Consider the following 18,293-nt stretch of genomic DNA (forward strand, 5'->3'; position numbering starts at 1 on the left):
CGGAGGCGGGCATAAGGCGAAGGGGCGGGGCGAGCCGGAGCCTGCGGCTGCGCACTAGCAGGCCCCGCCCCCCGGGTTCCCTCAGCGCTAGTTGTGGAAACAGCCCAGCTCAGCGTCTGAGTAGTCAGTCTGAGGTGCTGGCCGCCGACGCCTCCGACGCACCATGGCGTCTGCTGCCTTCGGGCTGACGCCGCGATGGGTGATGCTCCTCGGCGCGGCGCTGCTGCTGCTGCTTCTGCCTATGGCCTCCGCGCAGGAACCTCCGGGGATAGGTAAGGCCGGGGAACCGGGGAGGAGGGCCGGCTGGGTCGGATCCAGGGCGGAGCCCGGCCCGCGGGCCCTGCGTCCTCTGCGCCCATGCCCTCCCTTGGAGCTGCGGGCGCGGCAGGCATTTACTGGGAGTTACGTCGAGCCCTAAGGCACGAAAAGTAGGCCCAGTCGGAACCCGATGCCTTGGCACCTGCTTGGTATCTGGCTGGTTCGGGGTCCACTCCTGCTTGTAGCAGGTGCCGGGGCCCGCCACTTTGAGGATCGGAACTCTTACAAAGTGCTTGACGCTAGCATTGTTTGTTTTTTGCGGGGGGAATCGGTGGAGCTGGCAGGTTATGTGCAGGTCTGAAGCTGAGAGAATCGGCCTGGTCCGCTTCCTGACCATTGCAGCACGGGTTGATGGGACCCAGCTAGAGGGAGAGTATTTTTCTCAGGTTCTCTCAAGGTGTCTTTACGCTCTAGCCTGGCACTGTGTGTTTTCTCTTTGTGACCTTTTCCGTGCTGACGCAGCTCGGTGTTTAAGTTTCTTATCGGCTCCCAGGTGTGCCTAAGGTCTCCGACTGCTGCGCTGCTGCTACTGTGGCTAAAGTGTCTGACCCTCGCGACCCGGGAGACTTGGGGCTAGATTCCCCAGAGAGGATTTTACAGCGGGCAGAATGCTGGAGAGCCTGTGGAGACACAGGACCCCTTTCCCAGTGGCTCAGGGGTGTCGCTGTCTGCTGCATTGCTAGACTGCTCTAGTGAGGAGGGCACCAGCATCCATATCTTTGCCACAGGACATGTGCAGGATGTGAGATATTCTATAGAAGGATGATTTATGCTTAAAAACATTCGTGTGTGCAAGGATCCCACATAAATTTAAAGAATACATTACAGTATTCCCAAACTCACTTTTTTGTTTGTTGTTCGAGACACGGTTTCACTATATGGATCAGGCTGGCTTTGAACTCGCAGGTGTCTGCCTTCCAGTGCCTCCCAAGTGCTGGGAATAAAGGTGTGCACCACTGTGTCTGGCAAAACTCTTATCTTTTTAATATTTTTGTGTGCTTCGCCGAATCTGTCATGGATTATATAGCTCCTTAGAGCGAGATTCATGAAGTGGAGGGCACTTTGTTCCTCCATAGTGGTGCGTGGAGTCACTATTTCAGATCTTCACCTTGGCGAAAAGAGCCCCTAAAAGACCGCAGCTGTCGCCCTCCAGAGGAATGCCTATGGGGTGGCTGGTGCAGGTCACCAGGCGTGAGTCCTTACTGAGCAACTTAGTCTGCAGAGGGACCTGCAGTTCCCCTCCCTATCTCCCTGAGGAGAACTGTACTGGACGATACTCCATACATGCCTTTTGGGGTGCCTTGCTCCTCCTCATCTTCCTCAGGGAGGTGGCCAGAACTACTTTGTCTAAGCAGGTGTGCTCTCCTCCCCTGACAGGACAGTAGAGGTTCTCCCTGAGTTCTGTCCCCAGAATGGGTACTGAGCCCTTCCAAGTTTGGGGCACAGAAGATGGCAGAATGAGGCCTTCTGTATCATTGGTTTATGATAAATGTTTGTTTCCTTAGTTTCCAAAATCATCCCCTTCCCGCATGTAGGTGTGTCCTTTTGTCCTGAGTGCCGTAGTTGACTCACCTGAAACGGCAGGGACCCACTCAGAAATGAGTCACTATTTATCGTCTTCCCGTTTAATTATTAAAGGGAATGAGTTTGAAAGTGCTTTAAAAATGAGTAAATAGCATCTAAACTGAACTCTTAAGTCATAATGCCTCAAAGTCAGGCCTTTCACAGTCAGCACCGAGGAACTGCAGAGACATTGTTCTTATCACCAGCGTGCGGTTGCCTGTGTCCCGTGATTGGCTAGGAGATACTGTGTGTGGCCTTCCAGAAATGTGAGCTGTGGGGCAGCAAATTGTCAGTATTTCCTTCCTTGCCACGTGAGTCTGGGAGTTACTTCAGCTAGATGCCTGCCATTCATGTTTTTTGGTACACAAGATCCACCCTAAAGTTGGCCTGCGGAGGAGGAGGGCTGGCGCTTGGGAATTCAGACTGCCGAGTAATGGACAGGCCCAGGGTGGTCAGAGCTCAGGATGTGTTTCTTGGAACTCAGTTCTTTCACTTCTCAAAAGCGCAGTTTACAAAATATCCCGCAACATATCCGGACCTCATGATTACCGGGGCCGCTGTGTCTGCTGATAGCAAGCAAGACCATCCTTTCTTGTGGATGACTTTGGAGAGTGGGTGTGTTCGGTACACCCTCAGCTGTCACCATTCTGAGATCCCAGTGCAGGGTGTAGGAGAGCTGAGGGGCGGAATGGTGAGCTCATGGATGTACAGCTATCCTGAGTGACTGCATGCTTGCTCTACCACTTCCTGCCCTCCCTGTGCTTGCTAGGGTCTTTCTTAGCTTACCATAAGCCATCTGCTAATTTAAAATTTTTTATTGCAAATTGAGAAATTATAATCTTAGAGCTTGTTACTAATTTGACCAAATCATGGGAGTAAGTTATTGTGGTGGTTTGTACCCTTGAATTCTTCAGGTATAATTTCTCCTAATATGAGGATAGTCTCTGCTCCTCTAGAACATAGTTGCCAAAGGTGGGGTGTTAAAGTGGAACTCAGAGCTGGTTGAAGTGGTACATGCTTGTAATCTCAGGACTTGAGGCAGAGGTAGGTGGATGGATCTGAGTTCAAGGCCATCCTGGTCTGCAAAGTGGGTCCAGGACAGCCAAGGCAACACACAGAAACTCTACCTCCAAAACCCACCCCACCCCCAAAAAAACATGGAACTTTTTACATTCACAGACACTTGATTTACCATATACTCTACACAGATTCACCAAGTTCCCCAGTGGGGTCATTCTCTGTTCTCAGCCTCTGAAGCCTTGGGCCATTTTAAGTTGCTTCAACTTTTACATTATTTTTTTAAGATTTATTTATTTATCGGCATTCTGCCTGCATGTATGCCTTCAGGCCAGAAGAAGGCACCAGATCTCATTATAGATGGTCATGAGCTACCATGTGGTTGCTGGGAATTGAACTCAGGACTTTGGAAGAGCAGCCAGTGCTCTTAACCTCTGAACCATCTCTCTAGCCCCAGCTTTTACATTTCTAAGCCCCTCAAGTCCATCTTTGTCTTCAGAAAGCCTGTTTGTAGAGATTCCCAGTCTGGTGTTGCCTGCCTGTCTTCCTTCCTTCCTTCATCTTAACATCCTTTCCTCCTTCCCTCCCTCCCTCTCTTCCTCTCTCTTTCTTTCTTTCACTCCAAGACATAGCCTCACTATGTAGCTGTGGCTGCCCTGGAACTCACTGTGTAAACTAGGCAGGCCTCGAACTCACAGAAATCCACCTGCCTCTCCCTCCTGAGTGCTGGGATTAAAGGCATTTGCCATCATGCCCCTCCTGGTCTTGCTTTTTCTCGACCTTGTAAATAAACAGAACAGTATGCACCCACTGTCTCAGGTTGCCCCAAGGGGGAGGCAAGGAGCAGAATAGGAGCCACCTATTAGGAGGTGTATGTTTATGTCCCCACCACTGAGTTTTTATCGCTGTGTTTTGCTGATAGGCCTGTGCTGTTGTCCAGGAGCAGCCTGGGTTCCTCTGGATTGGTGGCAGACCACCAGAGCCCAATGTCGTCTTGGTTTTCTGCTGTCCTTTTTATTTTTTTATTTTTTTTCTTTTTTGAGTCAGGATCTCTGTGTAACTCAGGCTGACCTGGAACTCTGTATCTCCAGACCTCAACCTTCAAGTGCTGGGCTTACAAAGGTATGCTCCAAACCACTTTTTTTTTTTTTTTTTTAGATTTTTCTCCCAGCTACTCTAGATGCCAGACTCTATCCAGCAACCCGTGAGCCAACTGTCTTCCCTCCCGTGTGGCCCCAGAAGCGCCTGTTCTCGCCCTAGGTGGATGAGTTTACACTGTGTAGAACTGTTGGGCTTGAAACATGGTCTTTGAGACAGTGCTTCTTTCGGCCTGCGTGGCGTTGGTCAGTATCATTCATTTCCCTTCTCTTTGTGGATTGAAGTTGCTCCACTGTGTAGATGTTCCGGTTTATCTGTCCATCCTTCTGGAAGTGAACATCTGGGCCGTTTCCAGTTGGGTCATTGTGGATAGAGATGCGGGGAGCATGCCTGCACAGGGCTTTCTCTTGGTATGTGTTCTGATGTCTTGAATAAGATACTTCTAGTGAGCTTGCTAGCCATAGGAGAGGCCATTTCTAAAAATGGCTGAGCCAACTCCAAATTGTTACTGTGTATCCCTGGTTGTCTCTTTTAAGTTTAGCCTTTCTTATGCATGCATCTTCTTGATGTTTTTAGTTTGCATTTCCCTGGCAACCAATGACTTGAGTGCAGTGCTCTTTTCAAAGTGTGCTTGTTTTTTGTTTGTTTGTTTGTTGTTGTTTTGGCTTTTTTGAGACAGGGTTTCACTGTGTAGCCTTGGCTATCCTAAACTGGCTTTGTAGACTAGGCTGGCCTCAAACTCACAACGATCCGGCCTACTTCTGCCTCCCAGAGTGCTGGGGTCACAGGTGTGCGCCAGGCAAATCAAAGTGTGCTTGTTTTAAGACATGGTGGGGAAAAGTAGTGGCTAATTGGATAGCATGAGAAAGTCTTGATTTATATGCTACTTCTATACATTTGATTTGCTTGAGTTCCGAGGCTGATAGCTGCATAGACTTTGAACCTCTCCTAAAAATATTGCTGTGGGTGCTGGCAGTGTCCCAGGTGCTCTGCATGACTGGAGCAGGCTGACACCACCTGGCTTCTTGGGTCTGGGGAGCATAGCCCTCTCTGGGGAAGCTTGAGCTCTGAAGGTAAGTCTGCAAGCTTGGCTTTGCCTTAGGCATGTCACCAGATAGCCATGGCCTCCGGCTCACCAGAGCATGCCAGTAGTAGTAGGTCTCAGCAGGTTAGTGGTTGCCCAGTTTCATGATTCACTTATAAAGAGAGCTGTAAAACATGGCTGTGTTGTGTTTGGAGTCTTTCTTCCCAGGAGATTCCTTGCAGGAGTAGCTCTCCTGGTGCCTTGCTTGCAGCAGGAATAAGTTGCAGGCCAGCACCAGCAGAGTTGTGGATCATTCCCTGCCAAGGTTCACAGCACCCTTGTCTTCTGTGCCGCTTCGGTGATACCTTTGTCTCTCCTGGCAGGTTGTGCCAAGTACACAAACAGATCCTGTGAAGAGTGCCTCAGGAATGTCTCGGTAAGTAGTGCGCTCAGACCCATGCCCTCAAGTCCGAGGAGGCGTGTGTGTCTGAAAGGTTCTGTCATTGGGGAATTGTTAGGTGGTTGTTAAATATTATCCCAGCTTCTCTCAGGTACCTGAAGCCTTCCCCTGAAAGGTTCAGGCTCCATCTAACACAGTCAGTATTCGTGACCTAGTTAGGCAGTGTGGGGATACACCCATCCTGGAGTGCCTGGGGACATGGCAGGTGTGTTGGCATTAGAAGACTAGGACTGCTTGCCTTTGACTTCTCTAGAGGGTCATCCAGCCTTCAAGACATGCTGGAGGCTGACATAACTAACCACTTACGCAAAGACAAGTACTTAACAGACAACTAGGGGCCTTGAATGCACACTCAAGACCGCACTCTTCTTCACGGGTGCAGTGCTACAGGTCGGCTTCTCCAGCAGGACCCTTGTCGAGAGAAACGACTGTCTGAACCGGAGACGACCATGGTTGTGCCCCAGTGCCCGTACTTCCTGAAGCTGCCAGGGCTCGTGGGGACTGCTCTCAACTCCCACAGAGGACTGGGGAAAAGAACCAGGGGCAAGGCAGCTACAGGCCTGTGGGAGCGCTCCAGGCCACGTGGTCGACTGGGCAGACTCAGCCACCATGTTTACTTTTTGTTCCTTTAATTTCATGTGTGCCCTGGAGTCAGAAGGTAGCTACTGTTCTGGAGCAGAGTCCCCTCTGTGAAGTGGAAGGACTCATGAGGGTACCTTCTGACAGGTCATCTTGGGTTTTGATGGGACAGACATTCATCTGCCCTTCTGGGAGAAACAGACCAGCAGTGGGGAAATAGCTCCGCAGCTGGGGTCCTTAGATGCCATGGCCTGCTCTCTGGCCAGTCTGGGAGGCTTCTGTGATGGTCCTGGAGGCTGGGGAGTTCTGCTTGGGCTTGTTTAGCCCAGTGCTTGCCGTACATCTTGCACTGGGAACTCCCAGGGAGGAACAGAAGTGGAGCAGCAGATGACCAGAAACAGTCTTCAGAGGAATTTCCCCTGGAGACTCCCAGGAGGCTTTGTGGCATCCTAGGGCTGACGGGCCAACTACAGCACAGGTCAGGGCAGTGTTTCCTCTTGGCTTCTACCAGAGGACATGGGAGCATCTGAAAAGGCAGCTGTAGATTTTTAAAGTGACAGTGCAGGTCTGAGACACGTCTTGTTACTTCCTGAGGCTCCAGTGGGCAGCAGGATCTGCTGACTGAAAATTAGCAGCTGGCCCTGCCTCAGTACTGGCATTGGTAGTGCTGAGCCTGCTACCCCATGTATTAGGGTTTTCTTGACTCTTTCTAGGTTCTAGTTTTTCTTCTGAGGGCAAAGTCCAGAGAGGGATCTGCCCAGATCACAATGGGTTAGTCTAGTCGGGTAGAGCCTGAGGCCTGACACTGCTAACAGGAAGGCAAGGTGAAGGCAAGGGTGCCTAGAGACAAGGTGCTGGGAAGAGATGAACCCCTGTAGGCCTCCTAAGGACCAGTGGGTTAGAAAGAGGCTATGGCATTTCTTGCTGCTGCTGAGTTATTGTTTAGGGGCCTCTTATTTTAGTTAAAAAAGAACAGAACAATAGCCTTTGAGAGTGCTGTGTTCTCATTGGAGCTCCTGGTTATATAAAAATGGAAGATTAGACTTTAAAGTGGAAGAGTAACCAAAATAACACAGGACGGAACTACTGGGATGGAAGTTGTTCTTGGCAGCAGGATCTTCAGGACTCTGCTGCTCTTTTCCATGTAGCGCCAGGAACCACAGTGGACATTGTACAGTAGTCCAGCACATGTTTTAATATCCTTGTAGTAGATGATATTCCAAACTGAGACCCAAACCTGGTTTATAATCTTGTTGAAGATCTAGTGACATGCTTACTCTGCCGATGTGTGGTGACAGAAAGATGTCGTCTTGGCTCTGGTAGTGCTCTGGAAAGCAGAAATGTTTTGCCCTTTGATGTGTGTAGTCTACCCAAGGATACATACCTAGGTCAGCTGTGCTGTATGCTGGCTGCTATGTGGTGGGTGCTCTGCTCTGAGTTCTGATGTATTGGTGTGACAGTCTCTTCACTGCTCCATTCCCACCCCAACACTTGAGGGACTCAGACAAGAGGTTTTCTCCTACTCTGATCAACGGCTGCATCATCCTTCAAACTGGACACTTGGTGCAGTGTAAAGATTGAGGCACAGGACCTCCTAAAGTAGTGGCCCCCCTCTGTGCCCCACCAACTATTCAACAAAAGAGTATCTCCTGGATGCTCAGATTCCCCAGTCCCTTGTCTCAGTGAAGGCCACAGTTATCTGACTTCCTGCACAGTGTGGAAAATGCACTGGATAGTGTAGGGAGGCATGCTGTGGGAGGAAGCAGGCAGTGTTGTTGGTCAGGGAATGGGGGCCTGGGAAGAAGGGTGGTTGGTGGCAGGGCAAGCCTCCTTGAGGATGTGAGGAAACCATATTCAAGCTTGAGGAAGAGGGCTCTAGAGAAAATAAGTGGGCTGCAAAGGCCCCGGGAGCAGGACAGCTTTCAGGACCATGGCTCTGTAGGATGGACAGTGAACAGTCACTGTGTTGGACATTGACCAAAGAGCAACAAGGATGAGTAGGGGTATTTGGGAGATGAATGCCTTAGATCCCTCCATCCTTGAGAGATGGTGGTACAGGGAGCATTAGAGACGGGAAGGTGATCTTGCTGTGGTCTGTTGAAGGGTCTGCTGACGCTGGTCTCTTTCAGTGTCTATGGTGCAACGAGAACAAGGCTTGCTTGGACTACCCAGTGAGAAAAATCTTGCCCCCTGCTTCTCTTTGTAAATTGAGTTCTGCTCGCTGGGGCGTATGCTGGGGTAAGTTGTTCCTATTTACTTCTTGCAAAATCAGTGGCTTCTGATAATCCTGGGGCTTGTGCTCAATCAGCATAAGTCACTAGGAAGTTACTAGGAATGCTGCTGGACTGTGACTCCCAAGGGAAGGAAGCAAGCAGTCCTGTGAGTGTCTGTTGTTTGGCAAGCAGCCAGGGACCTGGAGGGGGGAAAAGGGGCTCCTAGTGCAGCAGTAGCCACAGCACCACACAAACCACATCGTGGGAGCATAAATGTTCCTGTGAATGCTGTGCTGCCTGGGGAGCCTGTGTGGATTCCCATGGGCCAGTGATTCCCAACTAAGGACCCTGTCAGCCCAGGTGCCTGTCTGTGTGTTTGTGTCTGTGGTAGCCATTTTTCTCCCATGAAAGACTTTAGCCCTGTGGATTCCCTTTGCCTGTTAAGTACCTTTGTGCTGTGTATTGCTGCCTGGAACTCATTATCCTGTAGTGAGCTGCTTTCCTTTGGTGGTGTTAGGGTTGGGGCTGCACAGGCCTCCTCTAGCCTTGGCACAGAAAAGCGTCAGGTCTCAGCACTGCCCACCACTGTCCTGTCCTGTAGTGCTTCTTCCTGGACTGGGAGTGTTGGCTTGGAGCACTGATTGCCTCTCAGGCATCTCCCATCAATGTTTGAATTCTAGATTCCCTTATGGTCTGGGTTATCACCACTCGGAGGAACAAGGAAGACAATTCTAGAGCTTCTGGAAGTGCCCTCCCCCCAGGTCCTGAGGTGGCCTTCACAAAGACCTGCTTTGTGCCGCTTTTTCCACCTCTGTGGACTGTTCTGCCCTGCATATAGCAGTGTCACCTCACCTGTTTGTACCCCACCCCCAAGCAATGACATAGAGGGCGGTCACTTGTTTCACCTTTGACTCATTGGGCGGTGTGTGGAGAATGGTGAGCTGTTGGTCTGACTGATGACTGAAGGTGTTGAGCTGTGTCAGATGGTGGGTGCTCTTGATAATTGTCCTGTGCAATGCAGGCCCCACCCAGATTACGGGACGGCTAAGCTGCACTCCCAGCACAGCACAGACGAAGTTGTGGGTAGCTTGTTATCAGCCTGTGCAGTCACTCCACGCTGCCAGCAGAGTAGGCTGGCGCCTGTGGGAGGCAGCCTTGTTCTAGCAGGACAGCAGGTCTGCATCTGTTTCCCAGTGAGCTGGGAACTCCTGAGGGTTTTGAGGAACTGACACCCACTGCCTGTGAATGCAGTCGGTTGAGCCTGGCCTTGTGTGTGTGTGTGTGTGGGGGGGGGTGTTGGCCAGGGTTCATACTCCCATGAGCAGAGTAGGACACTTGAGGTTGGGCTTCCTGGTTTCACCATAGGTCTGGGTGGTTTATGCTGATTGTAGGTCTCCACCATGGACAGTCAGTTCTTAGAAAAACTTTAGAGTCATTTTTTTTCCTCCTCTAGGAAAACTGTAACCCCAGGGTTTTAATTGTAATGACTCAAAGTGTTATGTTCATTTGAAGAAAAATGAAGTCTTTTCACGTTGACCTTTTGCGCTGAGCAAGGTATCAGTCGTTCCTGTCAGGCCACCTTGTGGGTAGACGTTCACAAGTTTCCCAGTATGGCTAATGGAGGAGCCCACAGACTGCTTTCCCATCATGACAGGCTCTGTCTTGAGCTGCTTGTCAGAGAAGCTGTGGGAGTAGATTGATTTTAGTTAGATCCAGCTGCCTTACTGTTCTCATTTTTAGGTCTAGTGCTACAGAGTTCTGTAGTCAAAAACTACCACCTACTGGTGCCTTCCAATTTTCTAACCACACAAGTTGCTACTTTTTGCATCTCTACACTTTTGAGCTAGGCACTGTAGACAGAGCACAGGGCTTGGAGCTCCAAGGCACCAGAGCAGTTGTATGGCCTGTTTCTGGTTTTATCATGCTTACCAGCAGAAAGCAGTTAATAGATGAGCATGGACCACTGTGCTGAGGCTGGCTGAGGGAGCCCCGAAGTTAGCCTTCAGCCTCCCTCCTCCTATTGTCCAGCTGTTCAGGTGCCTCCCTGGGCCAGCAGCCCCGCAGCTGGGGAGTTTGCATGTGAGGAGTTGAGCTGGGTGACTATTGGCAAAAGCAGTACAGGGCTCTTGAACTGGCTCTGGTTTGAGCAGAGTAGTAGAAAAGCCTTGAGTGAGTTTATTTTTAGTTTTGGGGTTTTTGAGAGGAGGTTTTTCTGTGTAGTCCTGGCTGGCCCGGAACACCCTCTGTAGACCAGGCCTAGAATTTAGTGATATGCCTGCCTCTGCCTTGAGTGCTACAATTAAAGGCATGCACTAACAGGATGGGCCCCTTTGTTTTTGTTTTTGTTTTTGGAAACAAAGTTTCTCTGTGTAGCCATGGCTGTCCTGGGGCTTGTTTGAGCTCTGCCTGCTTCTGCCTCCTGGAGTGCTGGGATTAAAGGCGTGTACCACCACCACCCAGCTGGTTTTAATTTAAAGACCTTTAAGAGAAACTTAGAAGAAGCTTAAAATTTATTTTCAGTTTGTATCAGTTGCTAAGTTTGGCGCTACTAGCACATCACATCTTTGAGTGACACTGGTTTACAGATACCAGGACATCTGTAAAGCTCGGATGTGCATGTGGTGGTGGTTAGGGCACTTATCTATCCATAGTCAGCACTAAGGAGTCAGGTCTTGGGAACAGACACAGTTGACGTCTTTCCTTCTTTTGGTCTTAAATGGTGAAAAAGTCTGTCTCATCTCATTAGTTTGATGTGGTTAATCTAGATCTTAAATTGTAGACATTGGCTGAAAGGAGCCATATGTCCAGGCCCTATGTTTAGGACTGCTCTTGTGACAAAAGGTGGTACCCTTGCGGATAGAGGCAGGCCATACCTGCTGAGGTTTCAACTTTTTGCCTGGACTTGCAGTGAACTTTGAGGCCTTGATCATCACCATGTCTGTGCTTGGGGGCACTGTGCTCCTGGGCATCACTGTGTGCTGCTGCTGCTGCTGCCGCCAGAAGAAGAGCCGGAAGCCAGACAAGAGCGATGAGCGGGCCATCAGAGAGCAGGAGGAGAGGAGAGTGCGGCAGGAAGAGAGGTGAGGCTGGGTTCCTTACTTGGGAGCTTTCCTCTGAAATTACAACAGGGAGACCATGGGAAACAAGGATTATTCACATGATTTCTCCATTTCTAAAAATGTAGTGAGTGTTCGTTGTCCAACATTTTCTGGGCTGTGGTGAAAAGAGAAGCTGGCAGGAGTCTCATAGGGATCACTGGCTGTGTCAAACCTCAGGCTGCTTGACCTACCTCTTCCACTGGTAGAGGAGGCTCGCAGAGCCTGTGCTCAGTGCTCTTGCACTGGTCATGGCCTGGCCTTGAGTACTGCTGTGCCAGCCCCAGCCCCCAGCTCTAGCCCCTAATGATGAAGGAACCAGACTACTCTTGTAGACACTGGCTTGTGCCTACTAGCTCCCAGAGCAGGGAATTCTCCTAATGTGTGCCGGGGCCTCGTGCAGCCTTGAAGGCAGATGTTTATCATTCTTGCAGCTCTGAAGCAGGTACCACTAAGTAGATGTTAACTTTACCTTTTTCTGGTCACCTGATGCAAAGCTTTGACCCATCTGCATTTTCTTTATGAGAACTTTTTAAACAATCATGGTATTAGACAGTTGAATTCATTTTGTTGTTGTGTCTTCTTTGAGTGGGGATCTCATTCCATAGTCCAGCCTGTCTTTAAACTCTGTATCTTTCTGCCTGTCTCTTGAGTACTGGGATACCAGGTTGTTACCACAATGTCCAGTCAGAATTGGAAAAGAATAGAATGGCGATCAGAGCAGCCCCAGCAAGCTGGCTGTGCAGTCACCCTGCTGGTCAAGTGGTAGGTGTGGCCTGGTAGCCACAGTCATCCCTACTTTTGGGAGAAGCTCAAGGAAAGTGCTGAAGGAGCCCACAGCCTCTGCTCAAGGAAGTGGAAGGGCTGGGAGTTTGAGATGACTTTGCTTCTCGGTCATAATTAGATGTGACCTGGTATTTCTATTTTGTTTTGTTTTTTTTTAGGAGAGCAGAGATGAAGTCAAGACATGATGAAATCAGGAAAAAATATGGTAAGAATGAGCTGTGTTTCTCTTGACTGGTTGGGATCTGAGCAGCTGCTGCTTTTCCAGAGAATTGTCCTTCACTGAAGACAGCAGCTGTGTAGTTAACCAGGGCACCCCCAGAGACTGACTACACTGAGTGCCTCAAGAGAGGAAGGTACCTTCAGTCTCAGCCACACTTTTCCTTGGTACTTATGAAGAATAACACTTCAGGAGGTTTGTTCATAGCTGCTTGTCTATTTGCCTTTAAGTAGCATGTGCCTGTGTCTGTGAGTTTCTTGGCTGTCTCTGCAGCCCTTCCCTTGTGTGTCTCTTCTTCCTGTCTTCTAGTGGGGTCAGACCATCTTTCTTTATCAGAGAATTAGCTGAGACTAAGGCATGCCCTCCCTCCCTCACTACTTTCTGGCCGCATTATCTTGTTTGGAGAAACTGGGAAGTGACTGAAGGAACAAGCCTGATCATGGGTGCCAAGTGTAAGCCGGTTTTGTTCAGTTGGAGCAAGTGAGAAACCCAGCACAGCGGAGAATCCTGTCTGTGAGGTTACACACGACTCTCTTCTGCTCCTGCTTTCTGTCTGATGCTCTCAACTGGTTCTGAGCTGATTTTAAAGCTCAGAAATGGCACTAAAGCTTTCTGCCTGTACTTTATGGCTGCTACTGAAGCTGACCCCTGACCCACCTAGATATAGGGCCATGGGGCTACTGGAAGGCTCCAGTTGTGAACCCACTTTTTTTGGCCTTAAAGAACTCTCTCTCTCTCTCTCTCTCTTTTTTAAAGATTTATTTATTATGCATACAATGTTCTATCTGCAAGAGAGCACCAGATATCATTATAGATGGTTGTGAGCCACCATGTCGTTGCTGGAAATTGAACTCAGGACCTCTGGAAGAGCAGTCATTGCTCTTAACCTCTGAGCCATCTCTCCAGCCCCCCCCCCCTTTTTTAAGATTTATTTATTATGTATACACTGTTTTGCCTGCACATCAGAAAAGGGCACCAGATCTCATTATAGATGTTTGTGAGCCACCATGTGGTTGCTGGGGATTGAACTCAAGACCTTTTAGAAGAAGAGCTAGTGCTTTTAACTCCTGAGCCATCTCTCTAGCCCTTAAATCACTATTTTAACAGGAGAAATCTGATGAGGAAAATTCTAAAATCTTTTCCAAAAATGAGCATTGAAATTATTTCATTTATTTAAGAGTGTGTGTGTGTGTGTGTGTGTGTGCGCGCGCGCACACGCACATATAGAAGTTGGGATGACTTCTAGGAGCCAGTTCTTTTCTGTTATGTGGGTCCTGGGGTCTTAAGGCTTGGTGGCAAGGATTTTACCTACTGAACCCCATCTCACCAACTCCTAAGAAATACAATTTTGAGGTCATTTTTAATATAAGGAGATAGCATGTTTGTTGATGCGTCAGGATCTTACCCACTAGGAACTTGATTATACCACTGTGTGTGTTAGCTTTTCATTGCTGAGACAAAATGCCTAAGTCAAACCTCTTTAGAGAGGAAGGATTTGTTTTGTCTCAGTGTCCCAGTTTCCTGTTTAGTCTGCTGCTGTGCGCCTGTGATGAGGCAGAAGATGGTGAAGGAAAGCTGCTTACCTTATGTCAGTCATGAACAAGTTTTGGGGCGACAGCAGCTGGAAGAAGGTGGACCCTTTAAGGGCCTGTGTCCTCCAGCTTGGTCCCATCTTCTGATACTACCATCAGTTTAAGAATCTTATGAATCGAAGTCAGGCATGGTGGCACACACTTTCCAGCTTCCCTGGAAGCAGAAGCAAGTAGATCTCTAAGAGTGAGGCCAGCCTGCTCCACATAGTAAATTCCAGGCTAGCCAAAGCTGTGTCATGAGACCTGTCTCAAAACAAACAAACAAACAAACAAATAGAAAAAAATTCATGAGTGAATGAATCTCTTGATTAACTTAGGGCATTTATCACAGAGCTCACATCTGAACATTTGCTTCATTGAATAAAAGATGACTTTTTATCTATGTCTGTTATCTGGGGGGATGCTATGGCAAAGTCCAGTTGCCCTAGCATAGCCAGCTCCTCTAGGTTTGAGCTGTTCAGATATTAAATATGCAAGTCTTTGGTTCCCCTCCAGGGGCTGTAGCGATCCCATGGCTGCTGGTGTCAGGACTGGGCTTGATCTCTTCTCATCTGGTCACACCATGCACTGGGAGCTGAGGAAGCTGGAGCTGGTGGAGTCTTCCTCCCCATGCTCCTGATGCAGGCTCTTCATGCTGTGACCTAGCCTTGGATTTGGACTTCATACGTCAGCTGCTGCGCTGGCCCTGGCTAGCCCCTGTCTCCTTTCTGTTGATTTCTGTCCTGCTGTTTATCTTTGTTTCATCTTTATATGCCCATGGGTTCTGGAGTGGGTGGAGCATAGAGATGCTGGTATCTCTGCCCTAACAGAATCCTGGTAGTAGATCACTACACAGGCCCCAGACAATCTCAGCAAGCCAGAATGTGGCAGTTGGGACAGTGAGAGGAGTGTGAGATAAGGAAAGAGATGCAAATGAAGGAGGGTAGAAATAAAGAGAAGAATGGGTGGGTGCCGCAGATCTACGGGTGTTCCAGGCCTACTATTGTCAGCTTGATGGTGTGTGTTCTTTTTGTAGTCTTGATTCTCCAGGCACAGCCACAGCTCTTAGGTTTAAGGTGAAGTGACGTGCTTGGTTTTTCCGTGTTATTCTTGTGGAAAGAAACACTTGGAGAACTTTCCTGACTTCTTGTGATCTCTGCTGTGGCTTGTTTTTCAGAAACTGTTGGGATTTTTGTTCCTGGGGGATTTTATTCCAGTTTTAAAGTCACCTGTAGCTGAAGAAATGGCTCAGAGGTTAAAAACATTGGCTGTTCTTCCAGAATTCCTGAGCTCAATTCCCAGCAACCACGCGGTCGCTTATAACCATCTATATTGCGATCTAATGCCCTCTTCTGGCATGCAGGTGTACTTACAGGCAGAGCACTGTATACATAATAAATAAAAAGAAGATATTCATACATTTGAAAAAAAGTCACCTGTAGCTCAGCTTCAGCGAAGGTCAAGAAGGGAGGCTGCTTCAAACTATGGTTAAATCTTTGCTGAGGTGTGTTGTGTTATGCAGGGGTAGAGGTAGGTAGTTTAGTTTTGGTTTGTCTTTCTTTGTTTGGTTTGGAGGGTTTTGTTTGTTTGTTTTTGTTTTTTGTTGTTTTGTGACGAGGTCCTACTCTAACTCTGGTTGGCCTAGAACTCCACTGGTAGACAAGGCTCTAACTCACAGAGAGCCACTGTTTTGTTTTCTTTGAGATAGTTTCTTGCTCTGTAACCGAGGCTGGGCTCAAACTCACAACAGTCCCACTGCCTCAGCTTCCCTGGTGCTAGGATTATGGGTGTAAGCCAGAACACTCAAGGTTATACATTGCTTTTGTGAGTTTGTTTCCAGTTGAGTGGTGAATTTGTAAGCCAATTTTTTTTCCTTTCTCCCTCAGGTCTGTTTAAAGAACAAAACCCGTATGAGAAGTTCTAAAGCAGGTGGCACACACTTGCTGCAGATCTTGCAGTTCCAAAGTTTCCTGGGAGTACACTCTTCAGCACAGCCTGCAGAGACCTCACTACCACAGCCACCCTGGACCTGGTGATCCCTCCAGCCTTAGCACGGGCGCCAGAGTGGCCTTGAGAGGACAATCCTGCTCTTGTTCCCTCTATCTTTGTGCGTAATCACCCGAGACGTTAATCTTGTAGATGTCCTTTTTTAGGGGAGGAAATGTGCTTGGTCCCACACTCTTCAAGCCGATTGCAAAGCTGGCAGCCCGAGGTGCTGATTGGCTGCTGAGTGACCTTGCTATAAATCTCACATTGCAACAGTTTACTTGTCATGGCAACAGTTGACCCACCATCGTTGATTCCTCAAGGCTGTGCTTTGTCCACAAGCCCATCTCTGTGACATGCCATTGCTTTAGTTTTGGTGACCTTTTGGAAGGCTCTGTTCCCACAGTCTGGTATGGATTTGCTTTTTAACCCAGCTGTATCCAGCAGCACAAGACCATATAAAGTCACCTGAAGTCTTTATTTCCTCAGGAAACTGTCTTACCAAAACCTTTCAAGAAAAGTCCAGGCCTTGGGATTTTCCAGTTGCCTTTTCCCCCACGAGAAATCTGAGTTATGAAGTCAGTTTGATCCTCTTGTGAGGGCTGAACTGTCTGCCTTTGGCCTCTCCCCTGTGGTGATGCCTGGAACCACCTGTCTACAGAAGGGCTTTTGGGCAGGTCTTGGACATTTGTCTTCCATCTGTCAGGCAGCTTCCCAGTTGATTCTGTATGTATCATGGAAGATGAGCTCGTCCACCAGCCATCCCGTTGTAGAAGCTGAGTGTGTAGAAAGCTAGGAGGACCCCACCCCATACTTCTACCAGGAAAACTGCCTGAGCAGACATGCACACCCACCTCACTTCCCACCCTGCTTCCAGCCATGTCTCAGCTCACAGTGTCTGACACATCAGCATGGGCCCTTAGAAGCTTGTCAGGGAACACTCGGGTCCCCACGATTCCCTCCACAGTGTACATTTCTCTGAAATCCAGATGTGTCACTAGTTAAGCAGATCACTGGTCTGATAGCAAGGTAAGGAGGAGGAAAGATACGGCCCCTAGGAGAACAGCCACCAGCAGCTGAGGTAGGCTTAGCCGGCTCCCTGCCTGAGACCTCACCTAGCATTCGGTGACCTTTTCAGCTCTTGTCAGCCTGTCCAGGGATTAACATTTCTCTCTTCCCATCTCTAAAACCTAAGGGAATGACCCTCACCACAATCTCTAGTCTTACCATGTTTCTGACTTGTTAGACATTTGATATAATTTAAAGTGTCGTCATACATTAAGTATTACAGTAGCCATTGAAAGTTATCTTTCTATTGTCTGTTAGAAGGGAGCCTTCCTCACAGGCCTTGATGAACTTTGTATTAATATGTAGCACATATAAATCATACCTGTTAGGTTGCTGAGCTGATGTTAGAATGACCACTGCCCAATGCAGAATGTTTAATTCTCCAGTGTAGAAATGCAGCAGGTGCTCGCCGGACTGGTCGGCACCTCCTCTGGGCAGCATGAACAGCCACAGAACGAAGCCTGAGACCATCACACCCAGTGCCTTACTTTTTAACCACTTTCCAATAAAACGCTGAATATGGCTTTGATTTCTTTCTCTGTGTTTTGTCCCAAGGGTGGACTGGGGGTGTGAGCCACCCAGGTGAGTTGAGCACCTGTGCTCACCCTGTGAGCTGGGTACCATGTCCTACAGGGACCGACTAGGCCCATCCTGGGCCTAGTGAGTCCTAGTGAGTGCTCCCTGCCTCTCAGTGTAGAAGGGTTCAATCCCACCTCACCATCCTCAATGCTGTTTTTGTCTTGGCACAAAGAAGCCCGAGGGAGTGGCTCTGCATGGCTGCCAACTGACACTGGCATCTGGCTCCATGAGCCCTGGAGTCTGAAGAATCTGAAGCCCTGGAGAGACTGGTGGGCATATAGGGTAGATAAGGGGTGTGGGTGTCAAGCCAGTCTGCCTGTGGCAGCTGTTGGCTCCCAGAGCCCTCAGTCCCGGAGTTCACCCTGGCTGCTTGATCTTGTCCATTGTAGTAGAGGAAAAGGAGACATAGGGGCCTGGGGATGGAAATTGACTACCTTGCTTTCAGGCTAACACTAGAGTAAGGGACTGGCCTGCAAAAGCAAGAACCAGAACATAGGGATTCTCCTGAAATGCGAAGCAAAAAGGAGGCTGTCAGCAGCCTGTTTGCTCATGGCTGTCTGTAATAAAAGTCTGCTCTCTTGAGGCATGTGCCTGGACTGGCCTGTTTCCAGCAAGCACAAGTCCTGGGACGGGCACATCCAAAGTGTCATTCCTGCAAACAGCACCTGCCTAGACTGTAGACCAAGGAAGTGAGGACAGACCACTGAGCAGGTGGGAGC

At 49.0% G+C, this 18,293-nt stretch overlaps 1 protein-coding gene across 1 annotated transcript; it reads left to right on the forward strand.

Annotated features, from left to right (window-relative positions):
* Positions 1–72: 72 nt before the first annotated feature.
* On the forward strand, positions 73–17,524 carry Pttg1ip (PTTG1 interacting protein). Its single transcript, XM_055607043.1, has 6 exons — positions 73–272; positions 5,404–5,456; positions 8,189–8,297; positions 11,181–11,352; positions 12,312–12,358; positions 15,828–17,524. Exons 1-6 carry the CDS (start codon positions 164–166, stop codon positions 15,863–15,865), a joined length of 528 nt encoding a protein of 175 aa, XP_055463018.1. The 5' UTR covers positions 73–163; the 3' UTR covers positions 15,866–17,524.
* The last annotated feature ends 769 nt before the right edge of the window (positions 17,525–18,293 follow it).

This window comes from Psammomys obesus, unplaced genomic scaffold (assembly GCF_907164565.1).
Source record: "Psammomys obesus unplaced genomic scaffold, mPsaObe1.curated_primary_1811, whole genome shotgun sequence".
Taxonomy (NCBI): Eukaryota; Metazoa; Chordata; class Mammalia; order Rodentia; family Muridae; genus Psammomys; species Psammomys obesus.